At 42.4% G+C, this 12436-nt stretch overlaps 1 protein-coding gene across 1 annotated transcript in view; it reads right to left on the bottom strand.

The window, feature by feature from the left end:
• The window catches only part of DDX46 (DEAD-box helicase 46), a 416812-nt gene that overhangs the window by 204462 nt on the left and 199914 nt on the right, over window positions 1-12436 (bottom strand). Inside the window, exon 12 of the mRNA XM_077473955.1 lies at window positions 10563-10641. Within this exon, the coding sequence (XP_077330081.1) occupies window positions 10563-10641 (79 nt within the window). The remainder of the gene's footprint in view (window positions 1-10562; window positions 10642-12436) is intronic.

Below are 12436 nucleotides of genomic sequence, written 5' to 3'. Positions count from 1 at the left end.
ATATCTTTTTTTTTCAAAATTTTCGCTCTTTTTCCATTTATATCGCAAAAAAAAAAAATCGCAGAGGCAATCAAATACCATCAAAAGAAAGCTCTATTTGTGGGAAGAAAAAATGCAAATTTCGTTTGGGTGCAATATAGCATGACCGCGCAATTACCAGTTAAAGCAGCGCAGTGCGAAATTGCAAAAAGACCTCTGGTCCTTAAGGTATTTATTGGTCCGGAGCTGAAGTGGTTAAAGTTTTGATATACTGGATTTGGAAAAAATGTTTAAATATATTATATGTTTAAATATAATGAAAACCCTTGCTGAGAAACATTTTCATTCCTGCATGTTTTACTTATGAGTCAATTGAGAATATTATTTTTAATATCTCTAATGGTTAAGGCCTGAATTGATCAGGTAGATTCTGTGACTACTCATGTCGGATGAGGAGTATCTGCCTCAGCCAGCCTGCATTCACCCACAGCCCTATTCACATGAAGAAATGCCCACCCCAGTCATACCCTACACCCCATCCATACCCTGCCCTATATCCTGTCCGAATGAAGTGGTGACTGCAGCTTTAACATGGAAATCTTTGTTGTTCATCTTTGTTGTTCAAATACCATAGGAGGTGCTCAGATGACTAAAGGCGAACTCCGGCTGGAAACTGTTCCTGCGAATGATACCTCAAGGGGGAGCCACATGACGCAAACCTGGGTACAAAATTCCTGTGAGCACCGCATGAAAAAGATCCAGATGTGCCAGCCGAAAGTCCCCGGTCTCGCCCAACGCATCAGTTCCAGGCTGTCTGTGGATATCAAGTTCTGTCCTTACAAAGAGGCAGTGTTTTGGGGTAGAGAATTCATGTCTGTACATATCAGTGTTCACAGAATTGAACTAAAAGGTTTTGGAAAAAGTTGAGCAGAATGAGAGTTATAATGTGGACATTTCCTTTTCCTTCCTTTTCTGCAAATCTAATGGACATCCAAGAGACTTTTCTTTTTGAGTTTTTCTTTGGGACTATTTTTATTTGGCCTAAAGGCTATCATGCCTCTCCCACTTGTTTCTATGGATTTTCATGCCCCTTCCTCCCTTTTGCATTCCATGGACAATTGCTATGCAGCTGAGATTACATGTTTGTTGTTTCCTATTTTTGTATGTTTAGAAGGTGATCCGGGTGAGGGTCAGGGGGTAATATTGGGATTGTTGTTGTAGTGTGTCCAGTACATGCTCGACCATTTCAGTGTATACTGTTTAAAGGGATGCTGGCATAGGCACTGTATTGTATATGTATTGGTTCACATGTCATCTACCAGCCTCTGTGTTCTAGGGGGAGCCTTAAGGTTATATGTGGCCTACCCGATAAAATCACTAGTAACACACTTATTGGACATAGAGGGGATGTGCATTTAGAGTATGCAGGAACTCCAGAGTGCTTGACACCTTAGATCGTGCCCTACGTCACACTTCATGCATGCCTCTGACCCCCATACTGAGATGGCCAAGCTACTTTCACAGCTTGCTTTTGCAGGATTCTCTGAGGGTGTCCAACAGGTCCTTAAGCAGACAGCCACTGGCCTTGGACAACCGCACGTACATTTGTTGTGGAAGACCATGCCATCCATGGATTCTGAATGATTCCAGGGGATGGTGTTACTTGGCCTCATTGGTTCTGATAGTGGTTATTCTCAGGAACAGTGAGGAACGTCACTTGCTCAGGGCTAGTGTTCGTCCTGGATGCCCTCTCAAACACCGTTATGCTAGGTCATTGTTTCTGGAAATGAACATGACCTGGGCATGGTTCCTCTCAGGAGCCTGAGGGGGTATTGACATGATGAAAAAGCAAAATAATTGCTTGGGAGCCCCCTGGGTAACATGGGGGGGGTTTGGTCTCAATGCTGAATCCTGGATTGGGGATATTGCAATCTGTGTTGTACTGATTTTGCTTATGGTATTACTTTTAAATGCCTGCTTCAGGTTTATTATGTGCATGGTTTCTGAGGTACTTGACCTTCCAACCCAGCTGCAGCTAATTAGAATATATCTTAACTTTTACTATGGCCACTGGGATGAGTATGTCACAGTGAGAAGAAGTCATGTTCCTGGTTTGTCATGACTTAGAGGGGATTGTAGTAATATGGCTGAACCAGAGTGACTCCATCTTTGTAAGTTCATATGGGATTGTGCTTAGATTCTGTATCTGCAGACTGTAGCAGTTTTTCTGTAAACATGCACATAAGGAAATATAGCTTGCATAGGCAGTCTCGACCTATGCTGTCTAAATAAAGAAATTGTGTCACAATATGTCTGGGCCACATATCCCATGACTGCGATTCAGAAGCAGATGACATGAGTAATGATATGTAATGAACGCCCCATGTTCTATACAATGATTGGCTGATGAGGGTGCATATAAAATGCAGCCCCTCCTACAATACATTAGACAACTCCTGAACTTTGGTCTCAACTCCTCTCTTATTGTCATTGTCAGGATGTTTGTCTCCTAATGCTGCAGCATTTTTATAAAGGGTTTTGCGAGTATTGTAATTGCGTTAGTTACACCTAGCTGGTCTTTGTCAGGTATATAGAAATACAATTTTAATCACCACAGTAAGAGGAATGGTCACATTCTGATAAAGTGTTTTCTCCTCCTAAAAGGTTGTCTATGCTTTATCCTCTGGAGGAAAGCATCACCAAGAAATGGGAGGTCCCATCTGTGGATGTGGCTGTCTCTTGTGTGAACAAAAACCCAACCCGTCCTCTGGACAATGCTCAGGTATTTAACAATCCAACTGATAAGAAGCTGGAAACTTTATTAAAAGCCTCCTTTCCCATGGCTGGTGCTGTAGTCCAACCTACAGTCGCAACTGTGGGTTTCTTTCAATTCCTCAAGGAACAGGTTAAGCAGATGCTTAGTCTCCTTCCCAGTGAAAAAGTGGAGAACTAAGCAGACCTTCCACAGGTGATGTGTTTTATGATTGATGCCATTCTGGATTCTGCCCAGCAGGCATCTCGTTTGTCTCTCCTGTTGGTACACATGTGCAGGTCCCTTTGGCTTAAGCATTGGGCAGCGGGGCTTTCAAGCAGAAAATACTTAACTGGCTTCTCATTCAAAGGGGAAAGTCTATTTGGGGATGACCTAGATAAATTCATCCAAAAAATTTACAGGTGGTAAATCTACACTCCTACCAATCAGAGTAAATGTCCATCATTCAGTTTCACTCAAGGCTTCTGCAGAGAAGCATCCTTGAGGCTTGGAACAAGAAGCCTCAAATGCCTTGGATCTTCTGGTATGCCTATCCACAAGGATACGCAAAAGCCTCAATTAGTGGTTGCGAACCAGAAATCTTTCGAAAGGCAAAGCCTTTCTTCCACTACCATGAAAAATCGTAACCACAGATGCCAGTCTAACAGGCTGGGGAGCAGTTCTGGAAGAAGCATGCATGCAGGAAAGATGGTCCACGAGCGAAAGGCGCTAGTCCAATATTCTAGAAATTCGGGCAATTTACTTGGCCTCATGGACTGATCTTACAGGCTACAAGGTCATCCTATTTGGATACAGTCCGACAATGCCACGGCAGTGGCTTACATCAATCACCAAGGTGGCACCAGAAGTCTGAATACCCAAAAGGAGGTGAATCGCATTCTTGCATGTGCATAAAGCCATGTTCCCTGCCTATCTGCGGTATTCATCCCATGGGGGGGAATTGGCAAGCGAGCCACCAGCAACTATGCCCAGGAGAATGGTCTCTACACCCCGACATATTTCAGATCATATGTCACAAGTGGGGTACCCCGGATGTATATCTGTTTGCATACAGAGTCAACAAGAAACTGGACAAATTTGTGTTAAGATCAAAAGATGTCCTTGCTCAGGGGTCAGATGCTCTTACAATTCCATGAGATCAGTACACTCTAATCTATGCCTTCCCTCCAAATGCCCATGGGATCTGAATTTGGTGTTGTCTGCATTACAGGGACAACCCTTTAAACCATTGCACTATGCTCCTTTAGCACTTCTGTCTAAAAATTGAGTCTTCTTGATAGCAATATCCTCTGTTAGGAGAGCATCAGAGTTGGCGGCTCTTTTTTGCAAAGAGCCATATTTGATTATTCACAGGGACAGAGTAGTTATGCGTCATCGGTCCAAGGTGGTTTCAGGATTCCATTCGAATCAAGATGTGATCCTACCATCCTTTTTTCCAGATCCGCAGTCCGCAAGAGAAGAATCTTTGCACACTCTTGGTGTGGTAAGAGCAATCAGTATCTATCTGCATACAACCGCTCAGATACGGAAAATGGATTGTTCATCCTGCCAGAGGGCCCTAAAAAGGCCAGGCAGCCACAAAATCAACTCTTTCTAGACAGATTAGACAGGTTATTTTTCATGGTATAAAGAGGAAGACTCCTCCGTTTCACGTGGAAGTGCACTCAACTAGGGATGTTAGTGCTTCTTGGACAGTGCATCACCAGGCCTCCATGGCTATGATCTGTAAGGCTGCGACTTGGTCTTCAGTCCCTTCATTTACCAGATTCTATCGGGTGGATGTAAGAGGGCAAGAGGATGCCGCCTTCAGGCACAGTGTACTGCAGGCTGCAGTTTAGCTCCTCTGGTCCATTTGCGGTCTATATTTCTGATCTGGGTCTCACTCCCCTCAAATTGAGCATTGCTTTGGGACATCCCACTATGTAATGAAGGCTCTGTGTCCCACGATGTATGATCAAGAAAAGAGGATTTTTGAATACAGCTTACCTGTAAAATCCTTTTCATGAGAGTACATCATGGGACACAGGGCTCCCACCCTTCTATGGGTTTTACGTGATTACCTATTGCTTTGCTGCAAAACTGAGGTGCTCCCCATATGGGAGGGGTTATATAGGGGAGAAATTCTCCTTAATTGGGGTTAACCAGTGTCCAATCACCAAACGTGCCTAGCTAACACTATGTAATCAAGGCTCTGCGTCCAGTAATGTACTCTCAAGAAAAAGGATTTTACAGGTAAGCTGTATTTAAAAAAAATCATTTTTTTGCTAGAAAATTACTTAGAACCCCCAAACACACACATTGTGTATATATATATATATATATATATATATATATATACACACACACACACACATATATATACATACACACACACACACTTATTTTTTTCCTTCCTAATACCCTAGAGAATAAAATGTCGGTCATTGGAATACATTTTTTCACACACAGTATATGTGCAGCGGCATTATAAGTGCACTTTTTTTTGGAAGAAATTCACTTTTTTGAACAATAAAGTTAGCCCATTTTTTCTATATTGTGAAAGATAATGTTATGCCAAGTAAATTGATACCCAACATGTAAAGCTTAAAAATAGCGCCCGCTCGTGGAATGACGTCAAACTTTTACCCTTAAAATTTTGAGTTACAAAGGAGGTCTAGGGTTAGAATTATTGCCCTCGCTCGAACGATTGCGGCAATACCTCACGTGTGGTTTGGCCACCGTTTTCATATGCGGTGCTACTCACGTATGCATTCGCTTCTGTGCGCGAGCTCGTCGGGATGGGGCACTTGGAAAAAAAAAAATTTTCATGGTTTTTTAAAAAATATTAAAACAATAATCACTTTTACTCCTATTACAAGGAATGTTAACATACAATAGGAAAAAAAAAAAAAAAGCACGACAGGTCCTCTTAAATATGAGATCTGGGGTAAAAAAAAGTCGCTTCCGCACTCACTCGTCTCCATACCCAGCCATGGATAGGTCCCCATCGACTCCGCCACTGGCTCTGGTAAGCAGCGGAGGGCATGGGAGAGCGTGGTGGGAGTGGCACCTCTCCCGCCGCTGATAACGGTGATCTCGTGGAGAATCCACCTTTATCGTAAACGTGACCGGCTCCTGAAGAGATGGATACCTCAATTGTGGAAGCAACTGCTGCCGTTACCAAGATATCCATCTTCAAAGTGCCAACGTATATGTACAGGAGAGCTGGTCGGTAAGTGGTTACACATCTGTTAAAACCGGTTTCTCAATGATTAACCAATGTCAGCGCAGGCTGACACACTCAACCTGCCAGAGAAAAAAAAAGTGTTTTTTTTTATAGGAATTCCAACCTTTATCCATTAGATCTTTGAGTAATGTCTACTGGAAAAGTCAAACTTACTCAAAGGATATAGTAGCGTTAATTGCTTGTATACCCTGCTTAGCAAATTTTCCCCCCCAGGGGACAGGAAAAGGCATGCACAGCTTGAGGAGGCTTTAGCAAACTCAAACACTCAGTTAAGGGTACATAAATGTGGAGTGGATCATTCGACAAGAATACGTATCAATCATACAAACTGTGAAAGCTGACCCTCGCACAATTGACACCTCAGAAGAGGATCATCAGCCTCACCACGGTCGTAGAGAATCGTCCTCTCCTGCCCCTAGTTCCTCAGTTTGAGGGTCTTAAGAAAATGAAAGAGAACCTGTCGCATCTTGACCACACTGGGATGCGATTAAAGTCACTAAACTTATTTTTAAAAACGTACTGTGGCTGACGAAAAAGAGTAAAATGAACAGGGGTTGCAGTGTTTAAAACAGTTGCAAACATTTCATGGCCCCCGAAGCTCACTCTGACCAGCCACTCCCTCAGGAGAGGATGCCATTTGCAGAGTAGGCTTTCCAGAGCTTGAGGGAGACCCTTTTAGCTCCTTTGTGGGGGGTGTTTCAACCCCCCCTTCTGAATATAGACTGAAGCACAAAGCAGAGGTAATACCAGAAGAAATCGCATCCATTGCTTGAGCAATAGTCAGCCGCTGCTATTAACGCTCAGCCTGATGCAAAAGTAAATGTGTTCAAAAAGAATGCTTGTGTCACCAACCTTTTACATGCTTCTCTACGCTCTTGTGTCCCTCTGCAGCTTGCAGCAATAACACTAGTGCTTTTTAAAAACATTCTTTCCTGCGCTGGGCATTGAAGGACACCAACGTCGCGCTAAACCCTGGCCCCCTGTCGCCTGCGGCGCCCCTGCTTTCTTTCAAACATGAGTTTTTCCTGCGCAAACGTGGCCCTGTGATCCTATGGGATCTTACAGAGGGGGTAAAATGGCGAGAGCAGCCTGGAAGCCAGCGAGTAGTGCATCACACAGTTTATTTTGTGCTTCTTCCTCTTTGAAGAGGGGTAGCAAATGGCACGGGTTGGGGGGGGTTGGGGGGGTGTCTGGTGGGGAGGAAAACCCCCACCCCCCAGACTTACTGGAGGTCTGCTGCTTGCTGGAGGAAAGGAAACTGTTTGTTCCAGACACAATGTGAGCTCTCTGAGAAAGCGTGAAGGTATGTGCTCCATACAGCCGCCACTGGTGACACATAAGCATGACAACATTTACTAACTTAAAAGGACATAAGAAAATTCAAATATATCTTAGAAAAACTCCTTACCTTTCCACCGCAGGGTTTTCTGTGGTAAAACCAAGAGACACAATTTTCACCCTTCACGGTGATTACCGTTAAACCTTCAGGAGCTGGGGATCCTCAAGGAAACCCACAATCCTGGACCTGTGATAGCACCACCGCCTGTAAAACTTTATGGCCTTAATACCAAAAGTACTGGAGCCAGGGGTCCAGCTCTCTAAAAAGAGAAACCTAGTTTCTTTGCACATGAGGCCCAGATACCATTCAATTTGGCCTAAAAGACACTTTGAATGGATCTGGTTGCATGGCTAGCCCTAGCAAGGACTGTGCCAGAGGAGCTCAGCACATGTTTACTCGTGACCAACACCTTAGACATTGGCGAAAAAACAGATACTCCCAGTAGTGGGAGGGATTATATAGGACGTGCACTTTATTTTAGGGCGTGCCAGTGTCAATCACCTGAAGGTGGCCTATAACCCACATAGTAACTACTACGGCTCTGTGTCCCGTTATGTCCGATAAGAAAGTGAAATATTTTAGCCATCAAGAAAGTTACAAAGTGAAGGGGACCACATGCTCCCCCAAACCAAGAAGCAATGGGTATTTTGATGCAGGCTGTGACTGAGGGAGGAGCAACAGAATATCACTGGAAAGGCAAGTATCAGTGGGTCTGGCCAGGGCAGGGAGGTGGTCACATGCTCCCCCAAACACCAAAACACTGGGTATCCCACAGCTGAGATAAAGCTAGAGGTGGTGAGGAATATCTGGATAGGCGAGTATCAAGTGGGATGGGAGGAATAGAAAGGAGTCTTTTTCACAGACACTCACATTACACTAATGAGCAAACAGCATCTGTTTAAACCATTTGTTCAAAGATATGGAAAAGTAAATTGTGCGTTGTGTTTTATTTACATTGATCCATTTGATCATATTTTAGAGGCCAAATATTCAGAGCAACAATGTTGAAGTTTTCCCAACCAGTCATATGTTTAGCAGACACAGAGGTCCAAAGACTGTCTGCTCAGCTAGTTTGTAACCCACTTACTTTGAAGTTGTGTACCCTTTATATGGACTGCTTTTAATAAGGTTTGCGTTATTTCAATCAAAGCGAAGCCTCGCCATTACAAAATCTGTGTTTTTACACTGCAGCAGTGTTCTTAGTGTTTTGAAAGTAGTCATACCCATTGACATTTTCCATATTTTGTCATGTTAAACCCAAAAACATAAACCTATTTTATTGGCGTTTTATGTGATAGACCAACACAAAGTGGCACATAATTGTAAAGTGTGGCATGCATTTGTATTCAGCTCCCTTTACTCTGATATTCCAAACTACAGTCGAGTGGAAACATTTGCCTTCAGAAGTCACCTAATTAGTCACCTAATAAGTAAATAGAGTCCACCTGTGTGTAATTTAATCACCGTATAAATACAGCTGTTCTGTGAAGCCCTTGGAACACACCAGATAGGTCAGGGATAAAGTAAGTTAAGGTGAGGTTTAAAGCAGGGTAAAGGCTAATGCCGCGTACACACGATCGGAATTTCAGCCAACAAAAGACCGATGAGAGCATTCGGAAAATGCGATCGTGTGTATGCTCCATCGAGAATTTAGCTGTCCAAATTCCCGTCAGCACAAATTTGATAAAAAGTTTTTCCATCAGGAAAATTGAGAACATGCTATCGAATTCTGATAGTGTTTATGCAATTCCGACACGCAAAAACTCACGCATGTTCAGATTCAACTACAAGATGGAAGCAATTGGCTACTAGGTATTGAACTTCCTTTTTCTAGTCCCGTCGTATGTGTTGTACGTCACCACGTTCTTGGTGGTCGGAATTTGTTGTGACTGTGTGTAGGCAAGACAGTTTTAGCGGAATTCCGTCGGCATTCCAATGGGAAAACCATCAGAGCTTTTTCCGACGAGAATTCCGAACGGGTGTACGCGGCATTAGAAAAGTATCCCAAGCTTTGAACATCTCACGGAGCACTGTTCAATCCACTATCCCAAAATGGAAAGAGTATGGCACAACTGCAAAACTACCAAGACATGGCCGTCCACCTAAACTGATGGGCCGGGCAAGGAGAGCTTTAATCAGAGAAGCTGCCAAGAGGCACTTGGTAACCCTGGATGAGCTGCAGAGATCTGCAGCTCAGGTGGGAGAGTCAACAAGACAACGATTAGTCATGCACTCCACAAATCTGGCCTTTATGGAAAATTGGCAAGAAGAGAGCCATAAGAAGTCCTGTTTGCAGTTTGCAAGAAGCCATGTGGGGGGCACAAACATGTACAAGAAGGTGTTCTGGTCAGAGGAGACCAAAACTGAACAGAAAACGAACACTGCCCATCACCTTAAACACCATCCCCACCATGAAACATGATGGTGGCAGCATCATTTTGTGGGGATGCTTTTCTTCAGCAGGGACAGGGAAGCTGGTCAGAGTTGATGGGAAGATGGATGGAGCCAAATACAAGGCAATCTTAGAAGAAAACCTGCTAGACTCTGCAAAATAGTTGACTGGGGCAGAGAATCACCTTCCAGCAGGACAATGACCCTAAACATACAGCCAGCCAGAGCTACAATGGAATGGTTTGGATCAAAGCATAATCAAGTGTTAGAATAACCCAGTCAAAGTCCAGACCTAAATCCAACTCAAAATCTGTGACAAGACTTGAAAATTGCCATTGGCAGATGCTCTTCAGCCAATTTGACATAGCTTGAGCTATTTTGCAAAGAAGAATGGGCAAAAATTTCACTCTAGATGTGCAAAGCTGGTAGAAACATACCAAAAAAGACTTGCAGCTGTAATTGTAGCTAAAAGGTGGTTCTACAAAGTATTGGCTCAGGGGGGCTAAATACAAATGCATGCCACACTTTTCAGATATTTGCAAGAAAAAAAAATGAACCATTTATTTTCTTTCCACTTCACAATTATGTGCCACTTTGTGTTGGTCTATCACATAAAATCCCAATACATTTACGTTTTTTGGTTGTAATATGACAAAAATCTGGAAATTTCAAGGGGTATGAACAATCTTTCAAGGCACTGTATAGGTTTGTGAATGCCAAAATATTCCTTTTGGAAGAGACCAAACTTTCACTTGGGCAACTTTTGAAATGGTGGCTCAGAGAAAACAAAGCTTGCTATTACAATAACTGTACGAAGAAATACATAACACATTAAGGAAATTAAATAAACTCACCATTGTTAGCAGCTAACATGTCAATCATGCGGCCTGGGGTACAAACTATTATCTCTGCGCCTCGTTTTAATTCAGCAATCTATAAGCGGGGGGGGGGGAATAAGAAAAAAAAGGTCAGCAAAAGCGCATTTATTAACATGAACTAGAGCTGCACAATCGTTAAATAATCAAAACCTCAATTCAACTCCCCTCAGGATCCCAATCCTGCATTTCCACGATTCATGTAACAAGTGCAGAGCCATTCTCTGCTCAGAGCTGTCAAAAAAAAAAAAAAAAAGGCAGCCATCTGCAAGGACTCTATAGTTACATTTCATCTAGTTCAATCAAAAATAAAAAAATAAATACACCATACAATCCCATATACCCAATATGATCCAATTTGCTCCAGTAGGGGAAAAAAAATTCCTTCCCGATATCCCTCCCTCCCAAGAGGCAATCGAATATTCCCCGAACCAACTTTACCTATACAGTATATGTTAGTAACCAGTTATAGTATCTACACCTAGGAAAGAATCCAGACCCTTTTTTAAAGAAATCTACTAAGCTAGCCAGAACCACCTCTATAGGGAGTCTATTCCACATTTTCAATAATATATATGCAGCGCTAATGGATAGGATACATGGAGGCCCTACCTAAAGGGGACCTCCATAAATCCTATAGTGGACAAGCATAACACATAAAAATAAAACAGTGCTCAGTATTAACATAGTGCAAACTTATGTCACACATTACCTTTTTTTTACACCTTGAACATGTCGAAAGTATATAGATGGATCTAAATACTCACAATATTCAAATACAAGTAACGAAATGAAATACTTATGACCTTCATAAAAAATATAAAAGTAAACAGAGTGACACGCTTATACATTGATATGATTGAAACATAATGTCCACTGCACAAGTTTCCCTTCGCACATAAAAAACAAAAAAAAAAGTCCCATATCCATAATCGAATAAGTGTGCTTTAATGTGCAATATATAGTGAAAAAAGTGAAGCCCAGGGAGCGTTTGATCCACACATACATGTTTAAGAGTGGGGTTTGCCTTTGCACCATTATTAAATTGTCTGACCAACTGCTGGGGAGACTTGCTTGCCCAACTAGTGAAGGGCCATCAGGCAACTTTGTTCAACTTATATGGCTGTGATCGGTGTGCACCTTTATTAGAGCCATTGACTGCCATCTTGTGGACATAAACTGTTTGTGGATTGTAGAGAAGATCCATGCTTGTATGTAAAGCCGACGGCCCATCAAAGTTTTTTTGAGGTGACGGTGGAAGTCAAGTGTTCCTTTCAAATCGGTGTATGGAGAGTCCTGTGGAGATCAGTTGTGAAGATACCCTTTACTAGGTATTTATTCACCAGTGCCTGTTTAGAGCCATTGGGCATATGCCGATTGAGTCCACATGCTCTGGTAAGCCTCTTCAATTCTTGTTGGTGGCTATAGCCCTCACAGTGGTGACTACTGCTTACGATTGTTGGCTCAATCAACCCTCATGTTTCGGATTATCCTGGCGATTTGTTTACCACACCATCATGGACTTTTTTCAGTATATATTGCACATTCAAGCACGCTTATTCTATTGTGAATATGGGACTTTGTGCCAAGAGCACTTATGCAATAGACATTATGTTTCAATCATATTACTGTATAAGCATGTCACTGTTTACTTTATATGTATTTTTTTATGAAGGTCATACAAATTTAATTTCGATACACATGAATATAAAAAAACCTTTAAGCAAAATAAAATTTAGCTCATCCGGCGCTTCTGGAAAGATGATCTATGATAGAATTTAGCAGCTGTTATAATGATACTCAAAGAGGGGTGCTCATTTGTTGTCTCATTTATCACAAACCATAAGGAAACA

The sequence above is a fragment of the Lithobates pipiens genome, unplaced genomic scaffold, assembly GCF_037356315.1.
Source record: "Lithobates pipiens isolate NorthernLeopardFrog02 unplaced genomic scaffold, aLitPip1_a1.2 Scaffold_8, whole genome shotgun sequence".
Lineage (NCBI taxonomy): Eukaryota > Metazoa > Chordata > Amphibia > Anura > Ranidae > Lithobates > Lithobates pipiens.
This window is presented reverse-complemented; position numbering and strand designations above follow the sequence as displayed.